This window comes from Poecilia mexicana, unplaced genomic scaffold, assembly GCF_051168715.1.
Source record: "Poecilia mexicana isolate PSO_F unplaced genomic scaffold, ASM5116871v1 scaffold_3, whole genome shotgun sequence".
Classification (NCBI taxonomy): Eukaryota; Metazoa; Chordata; class Actinopteri; order Cyprinodontiformes; family Poeciliidae; genus Poecilia; species Poecilia mexicana.
In genome coordinates this window covers 22,552,001-22,578,495 of record NW_028263372.1, presented here as the reverse complement: position 1 = coordinate 22,578,495, position 26,495 = coordinate 22,552,001, and the positions used below count along the sequence as shown (strand labels likewise).

General features: G+C 40.4%; 1 protein-coding gene and 1 long non-coding RNA gene across 2 annotated transcripts; one reads left to right on the top strand and one right to left on the bottom strand.

Moving 5' to 3' along the window:
* Nucleotides 1-7,294: 7,294 nt before the first annotated feature.
* LOC148160222 (uncharacterized) lies at nt 7,295-21,209 on the bottom strand. The gene is made up of 2 exons (XR_015762523.1): nt 20,556-21,209; nt 7,295-11,631 (listed from the first exon to the last, which is right to left on the bottom strand). It is a non-coding gene; the product is annotated as an uncharacterized LOC148160222 (long non-coding RNA).
* A 246-nt stretch (nt 21,210-21,455) lies between these two features.
* foxf1 (forkhead box F1) lies at nt 21,456-24,837 on the top strand. Its single transcript, XM_014991469.2, has 2 exons — nt 21,456-22,784; nt 23,731-24,837. Exons 1-2 carry the CDS (start codon nt 21,806-21,808, stop codon nt 23,892-23,894), a joined length of 1,143 nt encoding a protein of 380 aa, XP_014846955.1. The 5' UTR covers nt 21,456-21,805; the 3' UTR covers nt 23,895-24,837.
* The last annotated feature ends 1,658 nt before the right edge of the window (nt 24,838-26,495 follow it).

Here is a 26,495-nt window from a genome sequence, read left to right as displayed (position 1 = left end):
ACACAATTTTGTCTCATTAGAAATTTATTTTTTTGGTTCACTACTATTACAACTGATTTTTTTGTCAAGAATATTCACATGTTTAAAATACCTTCAAAATTATGTTTTTTTTTGTTTGTTTTCCATCTGATTTTTTTCATGTATTGCAAGTGTACACATTTATTACACTTATGTAATTCTTGAGGATTAAAATAAATAGAGTTTAAATGGTACTATTTAATTAGCTAAAACTTTTGGATATTTAAAAAATATTTGCTTCACATGGGGAGGTTGGAAGCTTAAAATGGCTGTCATAAAACCTTATGAAGAAGGTGAAGAGATATGTCTCTTCACCCGATATAATATTTGATTGAGTATAACACAATGTTTCTGTGGCAACCTACAAATCTCTCCTGTATCATATATGGGACGAGGGGTAAAAAGTCTCCTTTCTGTGTTTCTGTCTCTCTCTTTGAGTCTCTTGTCCAGTTGTGCTGACCACTCATCACCTGCAGAAAAACAACAGAAAAGAAAAGATCAGAAAAGGTTCAAGGAGGATAAACATGGGGTGGGCAAAATTACCGGTGCTAAAATGTGGCAGAGAAAGGTGGTTTCTCTGTGCCTATTTACCAGCTAAAAATACCTCAATGACTAGCCAAAAGCACCGCCAGCCTACAGAGGTATCTTTGCCAGCACCTTTCATATGAATCACCTTCTCTTAATTTGTGAAGTGTAATGAGCATCCTGAAACATCCAATTACAGATTCCCATCTAACGAAGTAAACAGCGCTTCAAACGGAGCTCCAAACAGATCTCTGGATGAGGAGTTTGCTGTCAGGTAATGCTGGATGTCTGCAAAGATGTGGGGGTGTGAGGTGTTGACAGTGTTAGTGTTTTCCTTGATAGAGCTGCTCTGGTGTTTTCCCATATTTACGTCAGTACACATGCGTGTGTGTACAGGCCCATTGAGAGGTTTACATATGGAGGGTAATAGGATAACTCTGGCCTCAAGCAGCAGAGAAACAGGTGCTTATCTTGTCAGACAGTTGTGCTAAGGCAACCTTTGACCCTTGGTTACAAGCCAATTGAGAAATTAAAGCAAGAAATTTGCACGCTTTAAGCCCCCCTCACTGCTTCCAGCTCCCCTTTCTCTTACATGTGCACTTCAGGACACAAACCCTCCTGCAAGACGAACCATTTTAATAACCGATTTCCAATATTCTACTGAGGGTCTCCGGGTTAGTGTTATGGTTAACCCTAACTCGAAGGGTTAACCATAACCCTTCAGGTTAGGGTTATGATGCTGGGAACATCAGCAGAAAGTTCCCGTTTCTGCTGATGTGAAATGGGAACTAAAAGACAAAACGAGAAAATCAGTGGGAACAGGAAGCTTGAGATTGTCATTTTTACAACGGTAAGCATGAAAAGAGCCATCCATGGGGGAGCAGACGGGGTAAAGCTGACTGATGTGTGGGGTCTGACTCTCGTGCATTCACCAGTGAGGTCTGGGTAACTGATTTAGTTTTTTCAAGCACAAGGCAAAAACATTGTTCAAGTTTTTTTTATTTTGTTTTGCAATGTCTGCCAAGTTCCTTCAAAATACGCCGCATTCAGTTACTGGAATCTATGACAAACACAATGACTGGCTCTGTGAAATGAATTCATTCGGCTTGAAAAAAAAAAATCAGTTGTATTGGAAACTTTTTAGTCTTTTTTGCTAATAAAACCTACATTTGACTCAATTATTTCAGACACACATGTAACGTGTTTTCCAGCTTTATCCAGGCTCAACACAGCAAGACGTTTCCTCTGCTATTGTATGGTAGAATTTTAGTTTTCTTGTGACTGCCGTAATTGGCATCATCACTGCAGGTGAAGTCACTGTAGAGGTCGTCATGAGCAAATCGTCAGAGTGTGAGATCACTGTCGGGGAGAAACTAAGACACTGGTGACGGATTGACTGCCACACCGACATCGGTGAATATCTGGGGAATGATCACTGAGAAAGTGGACTCACTTGAAGAAAGAGCTGCAGCACTGATACATTTTACAGAAATGTTCAGAGCAGACTTTACCTTGTGAGGAGAATGAGGAAACAATTTCTCTACCAGCTTAGCAAATCATGAGACTGATGTTTTTGCATGTTCTTATTTGCAAGCTCAGTCAGGCTGGGGGCTCTGCAAACAAAAGTCTTGCCACAGATTCTCACAAGAATTTATTTCTGGACTTTGACTGGGCCATTCTTTGAGCTAAACTGATCTGGCTTTATGTTTGGTGTCCTTGTCCTGCTGGAAGGTGAACCTACGCCCCGGGTTTCAGTCTTTTTACAGGTCTTTTCACAGATTTGTTAGGTATTTAAATCAACCCATCTTCCCATTGGCTCTCACAAGTTTCTCTGTCCTTACCGAAGAACAGCATCCCCACAGCAGGAAGCTGCCAAAATCATGTTTTGTGGTAGAATTGGTCTGTTTATTATAAGACTTTCACCTCATACAATGTTTTCCACGAGGACCAAAAAGTGGCATTTTGGTCTTGGTAAGAAGATTCTCCCACAACTCTGCATCTCTTTCAGATTTCAGATTCAATTTCGGAAGACTGACTAAAAGATGTGCTGTGAGCTACTTCCTCACATTTTTATCAATATTCCTTGGATATTTTTGGCAGACAAGTGGTTGAACTTGCTTTCATTTAGGGGTGTCCAATTATAGGGGGTGAATACAAATGCAAGGTACAGCATTTTTGCGAGAAGCCTAATTTCTTTCATTTCTGTCACTGGCGCACACAGCAAGCATAAAACAGAAGCGGATGGGCGTACCGACGTTCACTCTCGTTTTAAGCACATAAACATAAATGCATAAACAAGCAGTGGGATGGCTGCAGGAAATCCTCAGTCACACCAAAACAGGAACACAGAGCAATTATACAAACCAACAACAGCCAAAAGCTTAAGAGAAACCCAAGCTTAGAAAAACATGTATTTTAGGATGCAGCATATGTGCATCAAAGACAGACAAAAACATTCAGCTCACAGCCATCAAAATGCAATATGACATTTAAAGGAGAACCACATGAGGTGAAATGAGAGACGTAGATCTCGTCTCACCAGGGGGACATTTTCATAAAATCTCTCTGATGAGAACTTGGAACGCTAACAAATAAAACACAGTATAGCACATGAGATCTAAAGGAGGTGGTGAAAAATAAAGGAGTTGTGCCGATAGAGACAACTCTCAGCTTCTTCCATAATTATACGTTGCAGAATGCAGAAGCTGAAAGGGATGGAAACCTGGCAAACGCCCACAACCTCAGTAGTCCTGCTAATAAGTCCCTATTAGCAGACAAAAATATTGTTTTAAGAAGAAAATTTGTTTTTAGGAGAAAACAGTCACATTATTGTAGTGAGAATACGATCTGAAAGAAAAACAGGTAATTTGGCATGCTGCAAAAATGTCACATCTCAAAATAAGTTAAGCTATACATTAAATGTTCCTCATTCTAACTTTCTGCTAGTTTAGCGCATTACTTCTAAACCTCCTATTCCTTTTTTTTTTTTTTTTTTTTTTTGATTACTGTAAAATGTCTCAGCCTTGGTTTCCTCCTCAAAAGAAGCTCCCAAGTATTCGGGCTTTCTTTGTTAAACCCAGCCTCCCCGTCTCCCCAATAATCTCCGGGCGGTGGAAGGTGAAGCGCAGCTTGTCCTGCTGCAGCCTGAGGGTTCAGGGTGGATCTGGGACGGCAGATGATAATGAGCAGGGGGGATAAAGTAGAGTTATGGAGGTCTTATCACCCTGAGCCCCTGGGTCACGCAGTGCTGCTGGTGGTCAAAGACCCTTTAACTATTAAAAATAAAACAGAAATGTTCCTTAGAGTAACAAATTATATTTTTTTATTAGGGGAAAAAATTATATTTACAGCTTTTGCGGAAAGCCAGACTGCCTTCTCAAACTAGCAAACCAAGGAAAGAAAGGCTTGACTTGAGGTTTCTTGAGCTCTGATTGATTTTAATCCTGGGTGCTGTCCCTGGTCACTATGCGCTGTGTGGGGGGTCGAACGGGCAGACAGGGCCTGGGTGTCACTGGAAGGGGCGGGGGCACCCAGACCTCAGGCTGTGATTTGTTGAGGTGCATCAGACGGGAGTTGACCAGATTCTGAATAAATCACTTCAATGGCACCAGTGACAAAACCGTGATAATATCCTTGAGATATCTGCAGGAACGTGTGTGTGTGTGTGTGTGTGTGTGTGTGTGGGGGGGGGTGTGTGTGTGTGTGTGTGTGTGTGTGTGTGTGTGTGTGTGCGTAGTAAGACAGGACAGCAATTTCACAAAGGTCCACCAAGGACAAAAATGTGAAAACTCAAATATCTGTGTGATGTTTTATTTACTTTAAAAATATTGTTTTAAATGAAATTCTTTTTTTCTTTCAATTTATATTAACAGTTATTCTTGGTAGCTGCATTGCTGAAAGGTTTGTACAGCCAGTAGGTGTACAAAAAAAAAAAGTCAGGCTTCCATCTAATTCTGATGTGACCCAAATGTTGGATCATAACTGATTGGAGCATTTTCAAATATTTTCAGGTTAAATACAACGGCTTAAATGTGTTTTTGACATTATTGAACTAACAGATTCAGTAAACAAACACTTTCATTTGTTCATGCAGTGGAGGACTATTCAACAATAATACTTAAACTTTAATGTTTCACCTGTAAAAATAAGTTTCGATATCCAAAAAAATCACGCCTGAAAAGAGTCTACAAGAAAGGTAGAGGAGCTCATATCGAAGTCAAATGTTAACGCTGATAGTGAATATGGACGTTTCTCAGGGAAGGACAGATTGACGTGTTGCTGGAGTAACAGTGGAAATGAAGCTGCAGAGAAAGTGAAGGTTTAAACTCAAGGACAAACACTAAACACTGAAAACTAACTCATTTCACAGTTGGGTTTCTATGTTATTTAGTACATTGAGGACTCTAATTTCGTTTTGTTAACATGACGAACAATAGTTTGTTGTTTCTGTAGAAATATTTGTTGGTTAAATAAACAGGAAGGGTCCAAAGCAGAGATCTGACTGAGTGTGGAAAGAGAAACAGGACTGGAGTTTGAGGAGTCAGACGTGAGGTTCGCTCTTTTTCACAACACTTAATATTAGGAAATGTCAAAATGTGTGGTTTGTGAAAAGAGTGTTGGAAAAATACATGTTTAGGGAAAAAAAAAAACTAAGAAAATGATTTTTTTGATGTCTAAAGATGAATACAAACACAATAAATGACATCATAAAACATAATTTAATTTTGTTTAATCATTTCATTTTGTCCTAAGTTTTTCTCTCTCTCTCTCTCTCTCTCTCTCTCTCTCTCTCTCTCTCTCTCTCTCTCTATATATATATATATATATATATATATATATATATATATATATATATATATATATAAGTTGTACTTACTTTAACTGCACCAAAGGATTAAAAACACATTTTGAGCTAGCGCTGTTTCCTCTGTTCGCTTCTTTTAGCTTTATTGTTTTTGCTTCATATCCTAAAACATAAAGACCATGTCATACATGTCTCAGATTATTCCTATAATCAGATTTTGAGATGAACACAAATATTTTCCTTTTTTTTTTTTTACATTTGTGTTTTTAATTGCAAAAGTCTGATTATTAAAGAAGAGCACCTCTAATTCATTTTAATGAATAATTTCATGTTTTCCCACTGTGCACGTTGTGGGAGCGGGTCTTCTGCTAAAGTCAATGTAAAGTCCCCGTGGTTAATGCACAGTGCAGCACACTGGAAAGATGAATTTGCATTGGCACAGCGCAGGGACAGGCAGGTCGGTGTAACCTGCAGGAGTATTGTGAGCCCAGCCAGGATGAGTCAATGAAGGATTGCCTTACCATTAGCATTCTCACTGCAGGCCAACCACAGACGCAGAAGCTGATGAAAAGATTGATTGGAGGAGGTTAAAATGGCATTTGATACAGCTGAGTTTGATTTAATGACCCGCTTTTGGGATTAAAAGAAAATCAGCAGCGGTGGGCCGGCAGGCAGACGGGGTGACAAGTTACAGAGCTTTTCTCGGCTAATCATTGTTGTCCAACTTGTTGGGCCCTAACCCCTGAAACCGAAAAATATTATATATATTTTTTTTACAACAAATGTCTGCCTGGATATCAGGGACAAACAGCAGACATCCATCAGCGTTTCAATAGCGAGCAGAGCAAGAAAAAGGACGGGGGAAAAAAATAAAACAGGAGCGGGCCTCCACCTCTCCCCTCATGTCAGTATGCATCCCATTATGGTTGTACTGTGCGGACAGAGGAGCTCTGCCTGCTCACCACAGCTTTATTTATTTTACTGTCTTTCATCTGCAAACCACCGCCAATCTGCATCAGAGGGAAATCCACTCTGTGTATCCCATAGGTGTCATTTAGGATTGATTCCCTGGAATTAGCAGATGTCAAAGTAGAACCATGTGGCTGTCGGTCTGTCCATCCTCCCCAACACCTGTGATAAGACTGTTTGGATTCAGGGAAACCTCACATGAGAGCCCCTGGTGCCTCCACATTAATTTAGCATTATGGATTCATTCTCAGGGTTTACATATTCAGTGTCTGCTAAACATTAACATGGATCTGTGAAATCCACTTTTATCTGATCGACCCTGCTTGATAGAATGCTATTTAGCTAAAATATTCAGTTCGGCAAAAAAAAAAAAGACAAAATGTTTAATAACAATGTTGCCAAGAATTTCTGACTCACTTGTGGAAGATCAATACCATTCTAAAGATTTGCGTGTGTGAACAAAAAAAAATACAACCTTTAGTGATTTTTAATACAAGAAAATGAGACACGTTTATTTAGAAGAATGCTTAGGCTGTGATCCAACAGATATTAGAAGAATATAGTAATATGCCACACATGGTTAATGTTATGCATCATTAGGCTGCAGGATCCATTTATTTAGAGGAGTGGGCAGTGTGAGTGCTACGTATCCTCTTAAAAATGTGCAATAATACAAGTAAAGGAAATAGCAGGACCACCAGCGGCTTCCTCTTTGCTGAATTTGTTTCTGACAGTGTTTGTATTTGCTGTGGATCCCACCACGCAAACACGGAGAAGTCATCAGAAGGTCTTTAAGTGGTTCTTGAATTTGGCAAAGACTAAGACCCCCTAAGCTAAATTTAAATGGAGCCGAGTGCTTTCGCACGTGAAACGTTGCACAAAAACGAAATCTCAAATTTCTTTTTAGTTTACGACGTTTCTTTGTCCCACGTTAAATTTAATATCATGTAGAATAACGGACAAAGACATCAGAGAATGTTATAAGCTTGACTTGTGAAAGTTTATTGTAAACATGTTCATAACATTTCGTAGTTTCATTAAAGACAAAGTCAGTGATATAAAAACAGAAGTCAAAAAAATTGCAATACAGAAATGAGCAACATAAGAATGGTTGTAGAAGAAACTCTCGTAAATAACAGTACACACATTTACAAAACCTTAAAAAGTAATATTTTGACTTTTCTCATGATTGGATTAGCGACAAACTTCAGCGTTTTTTATTGGTATTTTTGTGACAGTTGTGCATTATGGAAAAGTGGATGAAAATGATACATGGCTTGACTTTTTTTTTTTATCAAACTGTGAAGTATGGTCTGCGTTTGTATTTAGCTTTTCTGACTCGACACTGTGTAGGAACAGCTTTAGCTGGAGTTGCAGCTGCCGTACAGCTGGGAATATCTTCTTTAGCTTTGTTCCTCTTGAGACAGATTTTTAATCAATTCTTATTTGCAAAATAGCTTAAGTTCAACCAGACTGGATGGAGAGCAGCTGTGAACATTGATTTACGGGTCTTACAAAATATTTTCTAAGAAATGTTGTTCCAGGCCGGGAAGGGTGGGGGGGGGCAACCTTAACAATTCAAAGAGCAATTTTTGCCCTTTGCCCAGTTAGATAAAACTTGTTTAGAGCAGCAAATGTTAAATAAAGTTTTGAAAAAAAAAATTTTGATAAATATTTACTATGGAAAATCTGATGTTATTTTTAAAGAACCACAACGCTATTTCTATTTTTAGATTTTAAAGCAAATTCAAACTTGAAAATATTTTTTTCTACTGGATGTTATACAACTATGTAAAAAAAATAGTTTCCTAGTCAATGACAAAAAAAATAGATCTAAAGAATATGACTTTTAGTTCCATTCTGTTGTAGAATTTCAATGCAGTTATTCAATGAAAAAAAATACTAAAACATACATTTGTTAATATGAGTATTTAGAAACATTAATTGCTGATCTTTTCTTTTTTTTTTTTTGCTAAAGTTTTTAATAACCATTGTGGAAGGTCCAAAGAGCCACTTGCAGCTCTGGAGCCGCAGGTTGAGGACCCTTACTCTAGCTGTGTTTAGGATTGTTGTCCTGCTGAAAGGTGAACCTCCACTCCAGTCTCTACTTTAGCCTATATTTATTTCCATTTACTGTTACTTTAATTCAGACCAGCCTCACACTCCTAAAAAGAAAAGTGTTCCCTCACCATGATGCTGCCACCACCGTATTTTATGGGGTTGCGACATGTATTATTTTCCCTCCACACACACAGTCTTTTGCATGTTGGCCAAAACGATTGGTTTTGTTTTCTGTGTCCCCTCCATGGCTTATGTGATGCTGTAAATGGAACCTCATTTGGCTTTGCTTTGACAGCTCAGCCACAGCGCCACTCTTCCAGTGAGGCTTCAGCTGCAGTGTTCCTGTCAACAGAGTTACTTGGATCTCTGCAGCTCCTTTAACTGATACCTTTAACTTCTCCAGGATTTCCAAACCTCCGAGGCCTTCGCAGAACAGCTGGATTAATTCAGAGATTCAATTACATACAGATTGAACGCTTACTAATTAGGTGTTTCTTGATGTGCACTGGAATTTTTTTTTTTTTTGGGGGGGGGGGTGGGGGGGGTGTCAAAAAAGTAAAAAGGATTGAATACAAATGCACACCACAATATAAAATTATCTTAACATATGAAAATCATTTGTCATTTGCACAAATACGCGTTTTGCTTTGTTCTCACAATTTTGCTGCTTTTGACGTCATTATGCATGTTTTTAGTTGAGCAAGTCGAAAAGACAGAAAGCAGGGTAGAGTTGCTCAGTCCAACACCAAACATCTGCCACCTGAGTGATTGCTGATCCAAACTGCCCATGGCCAAGGCTCAAACTGTGGCTTTTAAAAGAGCCGTTTCAGCCTAATACATGGCCCATTACCAAATGGCCATTCATCACATTAACCCCATGTCTAAAGAGCCGCCAGTGTGTCAAAAAAGTACAGTGCCATGGTGCTCTGTGTCTCCGTTCAGGACACACTGAGCAGAGCGTCCACTTTGTCACAACTGTGTTTACCTCAGAGATACACAATCGCAGCCTGCCGTCAGCTCTCCGAACAACGCGAGACTGGACCTCTGCTGATTTTCAGACATGGACTTATTAACTATGCAGTGTAAAAATGAGGATTTTCCATTTGTGCCACAGTGTACCATACTGCACTTGGTACTAGATGGTCCAGGCAATGCAAAAAAAAAAAAAAAAAAAAGCAACAAGATGCTCGCTTAAAAAAAAAAAAAAAAAAAGAGACGTCTATATTTAAAGAAAAGAAAATGAGAAAACTAAACCTGTGCAGCAAACCTTTAATTAGCACAAAGTTGGAATTAAGGAACTTCAGGCCTGGCTGCGGTGAGCCTGATTTCTTAATAACATGTTGATAAACACAACAATCAATCAAGGTCCCTGACAGGACTTACAATTCAGGAGAGATTGGCCAAAATAAGAGTGGTTTCACTCTCTCATTGTGGCGGTGTGTATGCTGGTGTGTAAAAGGACACCGGCTGGAGTCTGCAGCGAAGCTGCTCGCACCAGAGTGGTGGTGGAAAGAGTAAAAAAGCATCACTTTAATTTTACGGGACACAACAGCACCGAGCGAAGCCGCGTCTGGAAAACAACAGCTGTGCAATCCGTTCTGTAAAGTCACTCAACCTTCAGCACAACAATGACGCTTAATGTTTGAAAAAGCAGAGGAAGGCACAGTAAACACAGGCATGTGCAGCCCTGTGGAGGAACTGCATATTAGGTGTCACTTTTGATTTGGGTACACCAGCATGTATGACAGAGTAATGCACATTATATTATTCTATCATTATAAGCAAACAAACGCCTCAAAATAAGCTCATGTCCCAGTATTTAACGTGCAAGGAAATAACACTAACAATATGATGTTGACGCTGTTAAATTGGTTTGTGCGCCAATTTCTTTATATATTACCAATCAAAACCTAAACCTTTAATTTTAATCAGTGAATTGATAACAACGACTGATTGTGACATGCAGATTGGGACCAAAAAGTGAGAAAATACAGCTTTTCAACAACTGTAGAGCTGATACACTTCAGTTTTTCATTTGTATTTTAATTATTGTTAATTATAACAGAGAAATGGCCAAATTACTGTATACCTATGGAGGGTAGGATTATAAAAAAAAATAATAATTGTACAGGTAAATCAAGGAACACATTCCTGTGTGTTGGATGTGGCTTCATACTCGTGACTTTAGTTTTGGCAGCGTTAGGACGGTTTTAGGCCAACGCCGTTTGTGGAAGGAAACTGTCACCCTGAACACGCGAAGCAGAATGATGGTTTGCTTCATACTTTCCTTTTATCCACAAGAAAGATGTACATTTCTGAGAGTTGATGGAAAGATGGATGGAGATGAATGTGCAGTAAGAAAACCCGTAAGAGGCCACCAGAGACGTTTGACTGGGGTGGAGGTTCACTTTACAGCAGGACAACGACTCCAAACAGCATCACAAGAGCTGGAAGTCAGACTTGTATCAAATTGAGAATTTGTGGCAAGATTTAAAAAGAGACAGTCACAGAGGTCTCCATCCAATCTGACTGAGATTGCGCAGCTGTAATTTCAGAAAAGGGCAGTTTTCAGTTCAGAGTCAGAAGTCTGAACACAGATGCGTCCCACTTTTCGTAATTTTTATTTTATAAAGAGTTTATAAAGAGTTTAAGTTGGAATGAGTCGTTCACAAAAGATAGAAAATGTTTATCGGGACAATTTTAACTGATCCCCGACTCAGAGAAACATGGTGGATGTGATCATTTCTAATAAAATCTTACAGAATGCATTAACTACAAAGCAGATTCCATCAAAGTTTCTGAAACGAGCATGTTTGGAGCCGGGAAACAGACGCAGCGGTTACACGCTCTGCTCCATGCAGCCTTTGCTTTCCTCGCCTACAGCCCTCAGCCTTTTTCTGCTGCTTTCTGTTGGAAGATCATTTGTTCGCCAGAGGTGACGTGAAACAAATAACGACTCTGAGAGGTAAATCACAGCAGCTCCTCTCTCTCACCTCGCCACTTTTAGCAGACCGTGGCTGATTTCCTTCCTTGCGTGACTCCGGAGTGTAAACACACGGCCAGAGTGACTCATCACTATTTCTCACTTCCATGGTCTGATATAAACACGTGAAAGGGTCAGGGGTTATTGTGGGGTGGCGTGTGGGTGGCAGGAGAGGGGCGGGGGCGCAGCACGTCTCCCCGTGAGACATCTTCCATTCTCCGAAGAATTCACAGCTTCCTGTGGCCAAAGCCGCACGCCTGCCCACTCGAGCCTGGAGGAAGGAGAAAGAGAAACAGTTAGACACAGGCAGGGAGAAGGACAGGCGATTTAGGTGATAGATTACCTTCTCTACCACACTGCTCTTCAGTAAAATGGAAAGAATGCAGTAGAGATGAGCCTGTGTCTCTTCCTTTACTGACAGGCACAAGAAAAAGGGTGATAACTGGAGGCAAGATGGAGCGGATAAGGCTGGATCTGGCCGTATGGCGTAAATGAACTTCATTCTGCTTCATCTACTGAGAAGCTGATTAATAAGCCATGAAAGGATTGTTTACGTGGGTTTGCCAACTTGTTCTGTGGACCAATTGGCACTAAGAGAGCACTGATCAGCACTTTGGCCTCTTTAACCCGACATTATTGCAGGGTAGTTAGGGTGGAAGGGAGGGATAGCCACTTCCTTTCAGGCCCCCAGTCTGAAGACGGGCCAAACGGAGTCCGGCATCAATCACTTTGCACTCCGCAGCTTTCTCAGTGCCATTGTTATAGAGCAGACCAACGGAAAGAGGCCGGTAGCAGGTGAAAATAAAAAAGCCCTCCGACAATTACAGGGTAAGATTTCTCTCCCAGCGTCGTTAGCGTTTACACAAGCCAGAGGGAGCAGAGCCTGTCCACTAAGGCGCATACAAATATTTAGTCAACAACATTCTCCAACTGGCACTGACACATGAACACATGCGGCTACAGGCAGACATTACGGGCGCGCATAACCGGCCGCTGACATACAAATGCGTGTGTGCACAGAAAAGTAGACAGATTTGCTCTAATGTCTGCTAATGGCACCATTACAGTAAGAACAAAATGAAGTGTTAAACCACAAATAAAAGTTATGGTATCACTCTGCTGATATGACTCAAATTCGGAGCTTTGCAAATGTAATCATGCACTCTGGACTTCCTGTTTCGTCAGTTCAACAAATACTGATCAATTTGTGGAGAAGATTACAGCTGGATTACGTTCTAAATTAAGAAAATTAAAGATTATGCTAAACTATCTATCTATCTATCTATCTATCTATCTATCTATCTATCTATCTATCTATCTATCTATCTATCTAGACTTGAATCAGATTCATTAGCTGTTAATAGCCTGTTGATCCTTCAGGAGTCTTCTTAATGCATTTGTGCTTTTATGAGTATTAGAACAGCTAAGCAACAACAGAATGATATTATGTTGTAAAATTGAGGTGCCAGAAGTAAAGTTACTTTTTTGTTCCATAAACATTATATTTAGTAAAATGCATGTATTTGCTTCTTGACCTGTTAATCTTTCAGGCGCTCCACAGCCTGAAATATCTTTCAGGCTGTGATATTTTGGCTCTTCCCAGGCATCGTCGGTCTCTCTCCAAGTTTCATCCCTCACGCTGCCCACCACATCTCCCTGCTAGCTGTATGTACTCCTCTCTGCTCCTGTCCTGGGTCGGTATCGCTGCCTAAACCTGGCAGGATCTCTGTCACACGATGCCATACATGTGATGCTTCACTGGGACCCCCCACCCCCCTCTGCTCAGGAAATGCTTTCGGCCTTTTTCCCACCCCGGTGTTCCAATGCGGAGAGTCGGGCATTATATGACTGAATCCAGTTACCATCCCAGAACATTCCTGGCTGATTCCAACCACTGCTTTTTGGCTACGAGTTCCCACAGACAACGAGGATATGCCCCAGTTTGAAACCGGCAGGGGCACTGACTATCAAGCTGTAAACTACCGAAGCTGTTTATGCCAGAACAGAGGAGTTTGAGCTCCACAATAGGCAATTATGCCCACCCATTCCCCCTTCCCCACCCCACTTCTCTTCTTCATTCAATTTGTGGTTTCTCTGTAGGTGGATTGGGTTGTGCGCAGATTAAAAATAGTCAGCTCATTCCAGACAAAAACTGTGAGGGACATGGAACACACATTGCACCAATGATATCTCCCATTGTGGTGCACTGTTTGGGAATTCTTAATTGCTTTTTCCGAAGCAGTGTGCCACAGGAAAATCCCCCTTCAGAGGAGAGCAGAGAAGAGTTGGTGGGCTGCGTGTAAACACCATAGATGTTATGTAAACATGGACGTATAAACCCATGTTGCCCCATGTGCACCCATCAAACTACCATCAAGGCGGTATCAAAGGAGCTAACCTGCAGCAGAGCCAGTTGTGGCCTGCGCGTGCCCTCCCTGTCTCTTTTGTGTTCTCCGCTGTGGTTTCTGCTTCAGCTCTCATTATTGATGTCTCCCTAAGTTAGACAGGCCATGATGGACCAACTCTGGGAGGTGTGCGCGGGCCTGCAGGGTGGGGCCCCAAACAGGCTCCCACTCACCGAGAGGCCGAGGCGTTGCAAAGAGGCCAGGCCAGCAGAAAGAGAGTTGAAGCTAAAAAAATAAATAATAATAATAATAATAATAATAACTCGAGGCAGAAGTTGCGTCGCTTTGTTTGTTTTGCCTTGTAAAAAAAAAAAGCATGTTTTTGTGTTAGCATCTGTCTCATTTTACAAAAATAAATTGCACATCAGTAAAGCTCTGCAACTAAGTTAGATGCGTCACTATGTTGCATCTTAAAAGAAATACAAGTGGAGAATCATAAGGAATTGAGTTAACCTAAAGCCCAAAGTCCGTGTCTCTTTAAATCTTCAACTTGACATTAAAATAAAGTTAATGAATGTTTTTTCCAGTTTTGAACTGAAGCAATCATTTGCGTTCACAGCCCTCATCCATTAGACAGATGTGAAGACCACACACACACACACACGACAAGCAAAAAGGAACCTGCAAATTTACTCAAAATGATCTCAGGATTCTTGGAATTGGAAAAAAAAATCATGAAAGATCAGAAGGGATAATAGTAAAAGATGAACTACTATTCTGGGGAAAAGTCATGAAGCTGAAATAAATATAGTTTCTTCTCTAAAAACGCAGTAAATTAAAAATCACAGCCTCCTCAGATTTAAAAATATACAGAAAAAAACACATTATGCTATTTTACCTTTCAATTCTAAATTAACACGTTTCTGAAATGTTTATTCAGTAATATTATTTTCTTTTTAGTACAGCTGCGTTTTTTTTCTTCTTCTTCTTTTTCTTTTTAATCCGAAGAGCTGGAGTTGAGTTTAAACAGGTATAAGCAATGAAACATTATAAAACATTTTCTGTGCAACCATAAACCACATCTGGACGTTGGGAGTTTGTAAAAACTCTGGACCTGCCAAACCCTTCCCTCTGCGGCCTTCGTGTTCATTTATGTTGTGGTGTGTACAGAGCTGCATACATAAAAGTGACTAAAAATACCACGGTCGTCCGGTTAATCGACTTTATTTCATTAATATTTGGTACAAACCAGTGAGACCATAAATAGGACATTAAATATTTATTTTTTTTAAATATGGCACATGGGGATCATTCGTGAAATATTCTTGATCAGGAAGTTTGGAGTTCCCATAAAAACATTTGTAAAAAATACCCACATTTTGCTTGAAATTGTATAAGTTTTAAATTTTAAAAAACAAACAAAACAATGACATAAAAACTACCTGATACAGGTTATTAGCAACAAAGTTCAGAGCTTTTCAGGGAAGTTTTAACCCCAAATCAAACTGGTTTGATTTCAGCTTTGACATTTGAAATCTTTATTAACAAATTGAATGTGTGAATGTTATTTTTTCAGGTCCAATTTCTACGTAACACATATTTTCCCAGAGTCCTGGTTGCCCAGGTGAAGCTGCTGTAACAACTAATTGCAGCTGTAGAGGTTTGCAGGATTAAACCAGAGATAAACCGATGTCAACCATCAAGTGTAACTATTTTTTTTGTCTCAGTTGTGTTTGTATTGGATTAATATATTTTGCTGATTTATTTTTGATTTCTTGCTGTTAACTAACTTTTTAAACAAGTTGGTCTTTTGTATTTATTCATTCACATATTTACTTATTTCATCCTTTTTGTTTGTTTTTATTAGTGTCTCGTCATTAACAAACTTCTATTGTAGTTTGTTAAGTAGGCCTTTCTGTACATCATTTATTATTCCCCACAATTGACCATGTTTAGCTCATTATTTCTCCCTTTCTCACATTGTTGTTTGACTTCCATCGCCCTTTGATTTTATCTAGTATTGCGCTCGTTCTGAATGGAAAGTGATATGAATAAAGACAGATTGATTTAGATTATTTTCCCCTTCAGAAGGACGACTAATTGCGTGTTATTTCATTCTTCCTCGTATTATTGAGCAGAAAATAAGCTGTTGTCGTCATAAAACTATCCGTTAGTTGAATGTGTAGGTGAAATGGCTCAGCTTGTTTTAATCTTAAAATACGTTATTGACTCGACGGTTTAATGTGGGATCAGATCGAATTGAGTTTTTAAGTCTTTTTTAGGAATAAATTCATAATAAAAAAACATTATATCATTATATTAGATTCCCAGTTTTTTAGATGAAATTAAAGAATTTGTTCAATGTAATATCCGCAAAATGATATGCGCATCATCCGTGGCACATTTTGAGTTAAAAAAAAAAAATCACCAAATACAATAGAAATAGGATCAGTGCGAATAACCTAAAATACCCTGATGAGATTTATTTATTTTTTTTTTTTTTTCAAATTATGACCCCGGATTCCACATATATCCTTATTGTTTGAACAGTTCGTCATCTGAAAATGAACACAAATCAAAGGGAACATAAAGGCTGTGTTTCTGCGCCGCCGCATACAACGAAGCATAATTCAGATATCTGTTTTGGACGCGCAAAAACTCATTGAGCGCACATTTGCGCCGCTGCTGATTGCTGGCGGCGCCCATCAAACCCGCTTCGCGTTGACGCAGCGACCCAATGCGCGCAATCAGCGGTCTGCGCGCAGCCCAGTCCCTTCCCGATCACATAAACAGCACTTCAACGAAAATATACACGGCCACCTACCGCGCACAGGGAAAGTGAAGGGGGGATGTGGGGGGCAGGGTACCCGCGTCGACTTTACACTGTTTTCAATTAAAGTGACAATGCTGAGTGAGCTGCAGACAACACCCAGGAGGCAAAAGAACGCAAAAACAATTTATATCGCAATTAATCCGTAAATATGTTTAATTCGATTGAATAGTTCAACTGTCATTAATAAATATGTGGCATTAAGACTCAGACGCGTTGACTAAACCAATTATTTTCTTTTCAGTTTGTGAGTTCTGCGTAGTACAATCTACGTGCCAGCTCTGTCTCTGTTATCCACCATATTATATAACTTAATCATTTATTCCCGCCAATCGTGGGCAGAAAATTATAGAGATAAAAGACAAAACAGTAAATGCAGCAAACTTCGATATCCTTTGCAGGCCCGCTGATGCAAATGAAGAGTCTCTTTAACATGCCGTTTAAAATATTTTTTGGCATTTGAGACTTTCAATTGCATTGCTAACCGTTTCGAGCATATATTTTAGAAAATATGCTCAGTGTAGTAATTGGGTTAACATCACGCGCATTTCCTCTTGAGGCTGTTGGGGCATTTTGGTGATAAACCTCCGTACGCTGACCTCAGAGACAAAGCTTTCTCCAAAAACTTGACTCAAGTTCAGTTCGGATGGACTCGGGCCCAAGTTGATGGATTTTTCTGGAGCGTTGTCCTCCAAACAAAGTCTGTGCGGCCCCTCGGTGACCCTCTGCCGCCCTCTTTCACCACCCAGGAGACAAACTGTTGAAACTATTACTCAGACGTGATGCTCTGTGGATGAAAAATTCAATTTATGCTTAACACTTAAAATGCGAAGGCGGGTTTCGATGAGCCAATGTTTCTGTTTCTGCGTCCTGCTGACCACTGCTACTATTGGGTCTGTGATTCGTGGCCTGCTGCAGGTGTCATTTCTGAGTTCATCTGGATAGATAAATAAATAAATTAATAATAATAATAATAATAATAATAATAATAATAAGCTAAGGATGGCCACGTAGGTTCAGATGGCTCTTCATGTTTCCATACATCACAAAGGTTCCACTAATAGAGCTGACACACAAGTTTTATTCAGATAGGTTGCACTTGCTCATTAACTTGAAATTTAATCTGAATTTGTGTGTGTGTGTGTGTGTTCAAGCAGATCCAAAACATCTGCTGATTTCATTAGTAAGAACCTGTGTTTTAATTACAAATGTAAGTCTCCTGGTTTTTGTATGAAATAGAAGAGGCAACTCCTCAAAGCTCATTTAATTTAAGCTGTTTAATGTTTGATACTTGGGGCCCACAGTAGCACATTTATGGAGGTGGTCATTGTCCCCCTGGAAACCCTTGAAGTCGCCGCCGATCATGTATTTGTGTCTCGTTTTGTTCTGAACAGGCGCTAGAAACGTTTTTTTTTCTTTTCTTTTTAATTAAACACCATTAAAGACTGAAGTGATTCATAAGACAATGACGACGTTCCAATTACAAGGAGCAGTCGTATGACATGCATAAGTTAATGTAACATGCATTTTTGCGCTCGACATCTAGGCTGTTTAATATTTCAGAGTGTTGTACCTGGACTGAAGTGACTGAACATTCCTGAGGGTGCAGCGCTGTCAAATATTTCATGTTGGGACGTCATGGAAAAGTGCAGGACTTTGTCTGTGACGGAGCAACAGGGAAGCTCTGATCTCGGCTCCCAAGCCTCTGCATGCAGTAATGAACACGCGGATCTTTCTCTCTTTTTTTTTTTTTACCACTTTCTCATGGCAGCGTTTTCCTTTGTGGCTCAAACATGTTGAACATGTTGGCAGAAGGTAGAGTGACATTAATGAATGGCCTCTCTCCTGAACGTACAGCTGGAACAGGGCAAAATGAGAAATGCCACTTTGAGCGCCGAATCAGCGTCCAACACTGATGGATAAACATTTTTATGTTACAGAAACTGACAGAGCCGGCCTGATGTACAAGCAGGCTTTGCGGCTGCTGAAGGCCACCGCTGGCCATGGGAGCCAGGAGGAAACTTTTTTCTATAAATTAATGAGCTTGTTTGTTTATTAAGTGTTTTTAAAGATAAGCCAAGCTTCCTGCATTTGTTTATATTGTCACTCCCTTATACATTTTTATTATAATACAGTGTTACATTTATAACATAAACCTTTTGCAAAGCTGCTGAAGTGACTGAAACTTAAACAGACTCTATAAAGCCTGAGCCTTTTCAGTGTCATTCTAAAATCTAAATAATTCCTGGCTTAATTTAACATAATTACATTATGAAATTCTCTTATGTTAAGTTGGTATAGATTTTTTTTTTAAATCAGAGAATTTTTTTAACATTTGCTTTCTGCCAACTTCATCTGTGATATTTCTAATTGATCTGCAAGATCAATTAGAAATCAAGTTTCTCTCTGCATCAGAGAAACTTGTTGTTGGATTTTGCTGTCTGCAGAAATGTGGTGAACATAACTGCCTTTAAATCTCTGAATCCCTTAAACAGTCCTGTCATGTTACTAAACATTTGCCGTTCTCATGTTTAAATTCTTGTTTTTTTCTAACCTGATCTTTTTAAAATCATACTATAATGATTTTCCTCTAAATTAACCATGTTGCTGATTAGACTTTAAGAAAATGATCACATAGTTTTTACATTTGTTTGACTTTGTCATTAGCTTAACTTTAGAAGTTATAACACAATCCACCTAAATATATTACCAGACAAACAGTGTTGCTGAATTTTGCTATTTAATTAAAGAACGATGAAAAAGTAAAAGACGGTCTTGTATAGAAAAATTTGGGCAATGCTGAACATAAAAATGAACACTTTATTCCAAATGGCATTCATTTAAAAATGAGAAGTGATTGTGTGCTTATCAAGTCAGAAACAACCAGGATTTTGTGTGAATTGAATCCATTCATTCTTGCTCTCTACTCGGTGGTAAAACAAGGATGTAAAATTCAAAAATGACCAATCAAAGTTGCGCTGTGGGGTGGGCCCCCTCATGTGAAATCCCGAATTAAGGCCTTGTACCTCCTTGAGCCGGCTCTGGAAACTGGCCTGAGACGCATGAGCAAAAAAGTAAAAAAAAAAAATCTAAATATGCCTTCTCCTTTTGGAGTAATATGACATGAGACGACTGAGCGTGAGAGAGGGGAAAAGCCTTAATGGAATGAAGTCATCAGCGGTAATTAAATGCAGTGGGCAGAGGGGAGCACGGGAGCGCGCCTGCCTGTCCCTGGTGCGCGCTGGGTGGTCCGCTTCACTGTTGAATATGCGGCTCTCAGTGCAAGAGAGCGGCCGAGCAGAGTCGAATCAGTGACGCACATGGGCATTTATGTTCGACTTTAACTCTTCTGTATGACTGGAACAAAGGGCGACATCTAATTTCCAACATATTATTGTGAAATATGTGTATGTGAAGCAGCCATGCACATCCTATATTAACTGAGAGATCATTTAAAAGTCGTCATGTATGTAAATCTGCTACCTACATAGCACTAAAGAAAAGCTTTACTCGCATGAAGACGCTCTATCAAGGTGTTCTCTGATTTTACGCAGAGGCCAGATGTTAACTTTTTTTTATGCTTCAAACAGCCAAGTATGATTTTTCACTTCTAAGAATGAGAACCAATAAATAAAACAATGGAAAGGTTAACTTCACCCGCGGGTTTTGAAGAAACTGAAGGCTGCAGCCATCTGAGATCTCCTGGGAACAATAAGGAACTCACTGTCAACAGTTTTAGGCTATATGGACTGATCTCACTCCCAGGGTGAAACAGGCTAAAGCCACAGGTCAGTTTAAAAAAAAACAACAACAACAAAAACAAAAACATGCACAAGCAAACTCGTGCGCACCGTCCTCTGATTGATTTGTAGCCCAGTCCTAATTTCTAGAGTTTCATGCATGTTTTAATCTCAACCCTTAGTCCTTTCCATCTCTCACACAGCAAGCGCAGAGTTCCTCCTAACGCGCCGCATCTTTAAAGCGACCACCGATCTCGTTGTGGGTCTGGTAAATCCTTACCTCGGATCCCGGATCACTCCGTGATTTCTCTCCCCTGCAGGAGTCGATCTCAAGTCCTCCGTCCGAGTTTGTGCGCTCCCAGCTCGGCTGAGTCTCCACCTCACTCCTCCCGCGTCCCTGCGTAAATATTATGACTGCATTGCACAAACAATATACATTTGTAAAAGAAGAGAGAGGTGGTGGTGGGGGGGAGTCCAACATGTAGCCTGCCGTAAAAACGACGCGCATTATTTCTTCCCATATCGGCATTAGTTTGTGTGGTATTAGCAGATCTAACAAGGCTTTTGCCTGATTTTCTTATTTAAAGAAGGTCCGGGAAAATGTTTACATTTTGTTGTATAAACATCCTGCCCAAGTCCCTGACTATCTTTCGCAGAAATCCGGAGGCAGATTTTGAATGTGAGGAGCGCGCTGTCAAATAGATAGTTTTATACTTTTTATGTTTTTTTTTAAAGTATTTAATGTGAGTCATATCCTTCCTGCTGCAGCTTCAACGAGGCTCATTGACTCACTCGCACATTAAAAAAAACGAGACATACTGCATAGATTGGATGTTTTCAAATGAAAATGTTATTATTTTTTGTTTAAATTAAAAAATATATATTAATGCATAAAAAACAAACATAAACTCAAATTGGAATACAGTATGACACAAATCCGCAGCTGAAGACAGATGCATATAGTTATTTTTTATGATCCAGGGGTGTAATCAATAAATTAATTTGCTCGAGATAACATATAAAATCCATATCTGTTAGATATTTTTTTAAAAAATCATTTTGCTAAAAAACGGTGAGCGCATGCACGCAGATGTGCGTGTGTTTGCAGCCCACCACTGGAGTAGGAGGGGACTGGGCGGGCCCCCAGCATTAGGATGACAAGGCTTACAGCTTCCAATGCGCCGATGGCAACAGATAAGTAAAAAGTGAGCTCCGCGGACGCACGACAACACACCAACTGAAGTGGAAAGCGGCTCCTGTTCTCCTCCGCGCTCCATTTCGGACGTCGCCTTTTTTTTTTTAAAGAAAAAAGAAACAAAACGCTCCGGCTTCAGGCTCCAAACAGGACAGAATTAAAACCAACGAAGGAGAGTCTAAAAGACAATCGTCCGCTTTTGGGTTTGGGGTCTTTTCCCACCCCCTCCTCTTTATGCCAGGGAAGTGTTGTCAGACTTTCTAACCATAAGTGGAGAAATATATATATATTTTTTTTGTCTTTGCCACCTCGAAGACTGAATCCAGGCAAACTAAATGACGGCAGAGGTCCAGCAGCCCCCAGCGCAGCCTCCTGCCCAGAGCAGCCCGATGTCCGCGCCGGAGAAACCGCATGGACAGACTGTGGTGATGGAAACCGCGTCCTCCACCACGAAAACCAAGAAGACGAACGCAGGGATCCGGCGACCAGAGAAGCCCCCTTACTCGTACATAGCCTTGATAGTCATGGCCATCCAGAGTTCCCCAACCAAGCGGCTGACGCTCAGTGAGATCTACCAGTTCCTGCAGAGCCGCTTCCCGTTCTTCAGGGGCTCGTATCAGGGATGGAAGAACTCCGTGCGTCACAACTTGTCTCTGAACGAGTGCTTCATTAAGCTGCCCAAGGGCCTGGGCCGACCGGGGAAGGGCCACTATTGGACTATCGACCCGGCCAGCGAATTCATGTTCGAGGAGGGCTCCTTCAGAAGGAGACCCAGAGGCTTCAGGCGCAAATGCCAGGCGCTGAAGCCCATGTACAGCATGATGAACGGCCTGGGATTCAACCACATTCCCGAGGCGTACAACTACCAGGGCAGCGGCGGAGGCCTGTCTTGTCCGCCCAACAGCCTGTCTCTGGACAGCGGGATCGGGATGATGAATGGACACTTGGCAGGTAACATGGATGGGATGGGTCTGTCCGGCCACTCCATGTCTCACTTGTCGGGCAACAGTGGACATTCCTACATGGGAAGTTGCACGGCGTCCACTGGGAGCGATTACCCCCACCACGACAATTCCGCCTCCCCGTTGCTGACCAGCGGGGGAGTCATGGAGCCTCACCCCGTCTACTCGAGCTCGGCTTCGGCGTGGGCCTCGGCCCCGCCAGCGTCGCTCAACAACGGGGCTTCGTACATCAAGCAGCAGCCGCTGTCTCCGTGCAATCCGGGGGCGAACAGCCTGCAGCCGAGCTTGCCCACACACTCACTGGACCAGTCGTACCTGCACCAGAACGGACACAGCACCACAGATTTACAAGGTACACTTAAAGCTTACGATGTCACGAAACTGTTCTATATTCCGCGATGCAGCTGATGTGGAAATTCACAAAGAAAACAAATAAAAAGACCACACTTCAACACGAGAAGCACAAAATTTAATTCGCGCGAAAGAAGTAGATTTTGTTTTATAGGCAGCATGAAAAAAAACGTACACGTCGGTTTTTGTGCCAAAAAAGCGCAAAGTTATTTCGCCGTCAAACAACACAGCCTTAACTCTGCTGCTTTACTGCGGAATATCCGAAATTAATGCCACCGGGATTAATTGCCACCTATTTTATCCTTTTGAAATTAACACGCAAGTATCAGTTTCCGTTTGAATAAAACTTGCATGAAAACGAGACGTTTACTTTATTTTATGGAAAGGATAAGGACAAATAAGGCGTGGGGATGGCAGAGAAGTGTGCCAATCTCGGCGCTATAAAAACAAGCGCGGTAAGGTCCAGCCTGCCTTGCCCCGAGGGCCCCGGTCCTCCGGGACTGGCGTGCAAGAGGGCCGCTGTCAATTAACCCTTCTTAGCCCGCCTCTGCTTACGACGATCTTGATTCTGCCTGTTTAATGAACTTCGGCTTTGTGAGAAAGAGAAAAACAAAAAGAAACAGAAAAACCACATGCACACACAAAAAAAACAATGTGTTCAACTTATAGTTAAAATTATGCAAACAAACGTGTACTTTGGAAAATTTAAAATTAAAACTGAAAGAATGTGTTTTTGTTTAACTGTTTAGAAGAGCCGGGATTATATTTTCAGTTTACTTATTCTATGCCAATATAATTATTGCTCTTGTATTTACAAATAAATCTAAAAAAAATTAAAAATGAATTTATGAATTTACGGCATCTTCAAAATTAAATTTCCCAGAAGTTATACATATGTGATTTCTTTTTCTTTTTTTTAATATTAATATTCCCCATTCTCTCCGCAGGTATTCCTCGGTACCATTCCCAGTCTCCCAGCATGTGCGACCGGAAGGAGTTCGTGTTCTCCTTCAACGCCATGACCTCCTCCGCCATGCATTCACCGGGAAACAGCTCTTACTACCACCACCAGCAGGTCTCCTACCAGGACATCAAGCCGTGCGTGATGTGAACCCCGCCGGGACACGCTGCACACCGCGTGGACGGTGTGTGTGTGTGCGTGTGTGTGTGAGAGAGAGAGAGCGAGAGAGAAAGAGAGTCACTCGGACTGGATCCATGCAGACAGCAGCACGGGAACAGAAAATTAAAACAATAAAACAACAAAAATCACCACTGAGAGACTTTTGTGCTAAGGAGAGAGCTCCTTGCTTCCTGTAGACCGGACTACTTCTCTGTGTTGTTGGATACCAGACGACTGAAGCCACACAATAATAAAATAATAATAATAATATATAATAAAACAAACAATTCCATACCTTCAAAGTGGCATAACAAAGAGAGAGAGAGAGAGAAAAAAAATAAGAAACTTGCTGTTTGGTACTTAGTCCTGCGGAGCGGATGACCTCTCACTTCTCACATGTTTAATCATTTTGTACACACCTTCGTTTTTTTCCGTTTAAGGTTTTTATTATTATTATTATTATTATTATTATTATTATTATTATTATTACTAATTTTCATGTTGTTGACAAATTAGCTGGAAAAAAAAACCCGGCGTTGATTTCTGAATAAATAATTATGGACATTACATAGGCCTATATACTGTACGTCCATACTGTATACTGTGTAAAAAAAAAATGGCACTTTTTGAATAGCCTATAAGCGCAACTTTTTATTTATTCTCTAGGCCTGTATTTTCAATTTCAGGCGAACTGGCCAAGGAGTTCCGTGCTTTATTGGCAATATTTGTCAAGACGCGTGTTATTTGTTTAAAAAAAATGAAAATAAGGATATATTGTAAGCACTGTCTCGTTTGTCAAATTGATGTGGACTATTAGTGTAGATAGGCTATTATCAGGAAAAACAGCGAGGGTTCATCCTGTGTGAGCTGATGTTTCATCAATTTTTTAATTAAAATAAAACCACCCGAATTCTGGGGCTGTTTGACCTTCTAAGTCCATAAAACGGGAGTTTATTTTGCATTTTAGAGGAATGTTGTGACGAAATATGTAAAGAAAAAACGGAAACCATTGGGAACCAACGTGCGTTTCGCTCAACAATAATTCAGATCCCTTCTTCCTAAAATTAGGATTTTTTTTAAAGAAATTTGGAGGGGAAATAAATCACTACGTTAAGTCATTCAAATTGAAAAATGGATCGAAATTAATAAATCAAATAAACTTTGATTCACAAAGTCAGCACTGGCGTTCAAAATGTTCATGTTGTAAATATGAAACAAAAGATATCTCACTCTAGTGTAAATTTAAGATATATTACTCAAAAGTATTCATAATTTAAAGTAAAATAACGTAAAATTAGAAAAATGAATCTCAATCTGCATCAAAAATGCAAATGAATTATTTTTGCTAAAGCCTTAATCATTCAGGGCTACATAAAAAATACACATATGTAGTTGTGCAGTGACAAAAACTACATAATGAAGAATAATCTAACATTAATTCATTATTACGCGAAACAACACGACGCAATTAAAGTAAACACAAGTAATGAATATGTGTAGACCAGCGTGTTCGATTAATCGCAATAGACTTAAATCAAAACAAAATTCAGCACGGTGAAAGTTTATTAAGATTTTCTATGGGCATTACTTTTGGTTGCGGCTCTCATTTGTTTAGATACGAAGCGTCATCCTTTGAATTAACCCCAGGAAAGATTGCTACAATACACTTTGGTTCTAGAAGCTACTGTCTGAAGCCAAACGCAACACGACCTGCTCCGATTCACAAATCTTATAATCCGGAACACGCAGGATGGTCTTGCTAATCTTAGTCTGTAGGATTTGCTGGTGCTGGCGTCCAGGCATGCATCCTCACAGAGAGCAACGCACTCCATTTAGTTGCTCTGATATCTCACATGACCACTGACTGAACCCCAGTGAAATACCACGCTGCGCGGCCTGAGCAGGGGCAACGGCACTTTAACTAACTGATGACATTTGCTGAGGTTCACGACTCTGTTGGGGCTCAGGAGAGAGAAAGAGAGAGAGAGAGAGAGAGAGAGAGGGACGGGCAGCTGTTCCCAGGCCAGGCCTGGATGACAGCTCCATAAAAAGCCGGAGCCCCGCTCCGTGCAGACAGATGCACCGCGGGCTGGTGTCTCAGAGGAGCCGGGCTTTAGAGCCAACAGAGCTGGCGGTCATTTGTCAGGTAACATTGAGAACTGTAAAACAGAAACACAGAGCTACAATACATTGCACACCAATCAGGATAAGTGGATTGGATGATTGAGTTTCAGATGAATCTCTTGTGAGAAGCTCAGACAGACATTTTCAGAGGTGAGCTCCAGTGAGAACTTCAGAAAGGCAGTGACTCATTAGGAAAAAACTTTAGATTTGCTCCACTTTTATGGCGTCTTATGTGATACATTATCACCCCGTTTTCACAAAGGAAAATGATTGTCTAAAACGTCAGGCATAAATGAAAGCTCTATACCATTTAGAATAGTTTTTAGTTTGAAGACTGAGCTCACAATTCTCATCTTTCATTTTAAGAAAGGGCACAAGTTCATCCTTTTCAACGTTCATCACCACCGAAACAAAGCTTGGTGCAACCGTTTCATTTGGAGAGGGAAAAAAAAGATAAATGCAGTCTAA

Excerpts from the sequence above, each read along its gene's own strand:
- foxf1 (XM_014991469.2), top strand. The coding sequence starts at position 21,806 with ATGACGGCAGAGGTCCAGCAGCCCCCAGCGCAGCCTCCTGCCCAGAGC. Across the intron at positions 22,785-23,730 it reads CAGCACCACAGATTTACAAG|GTATTCCTCGGTACCATTCC; the intron begins GTACACTTAAAG and ends TTCTCTCCGCAG.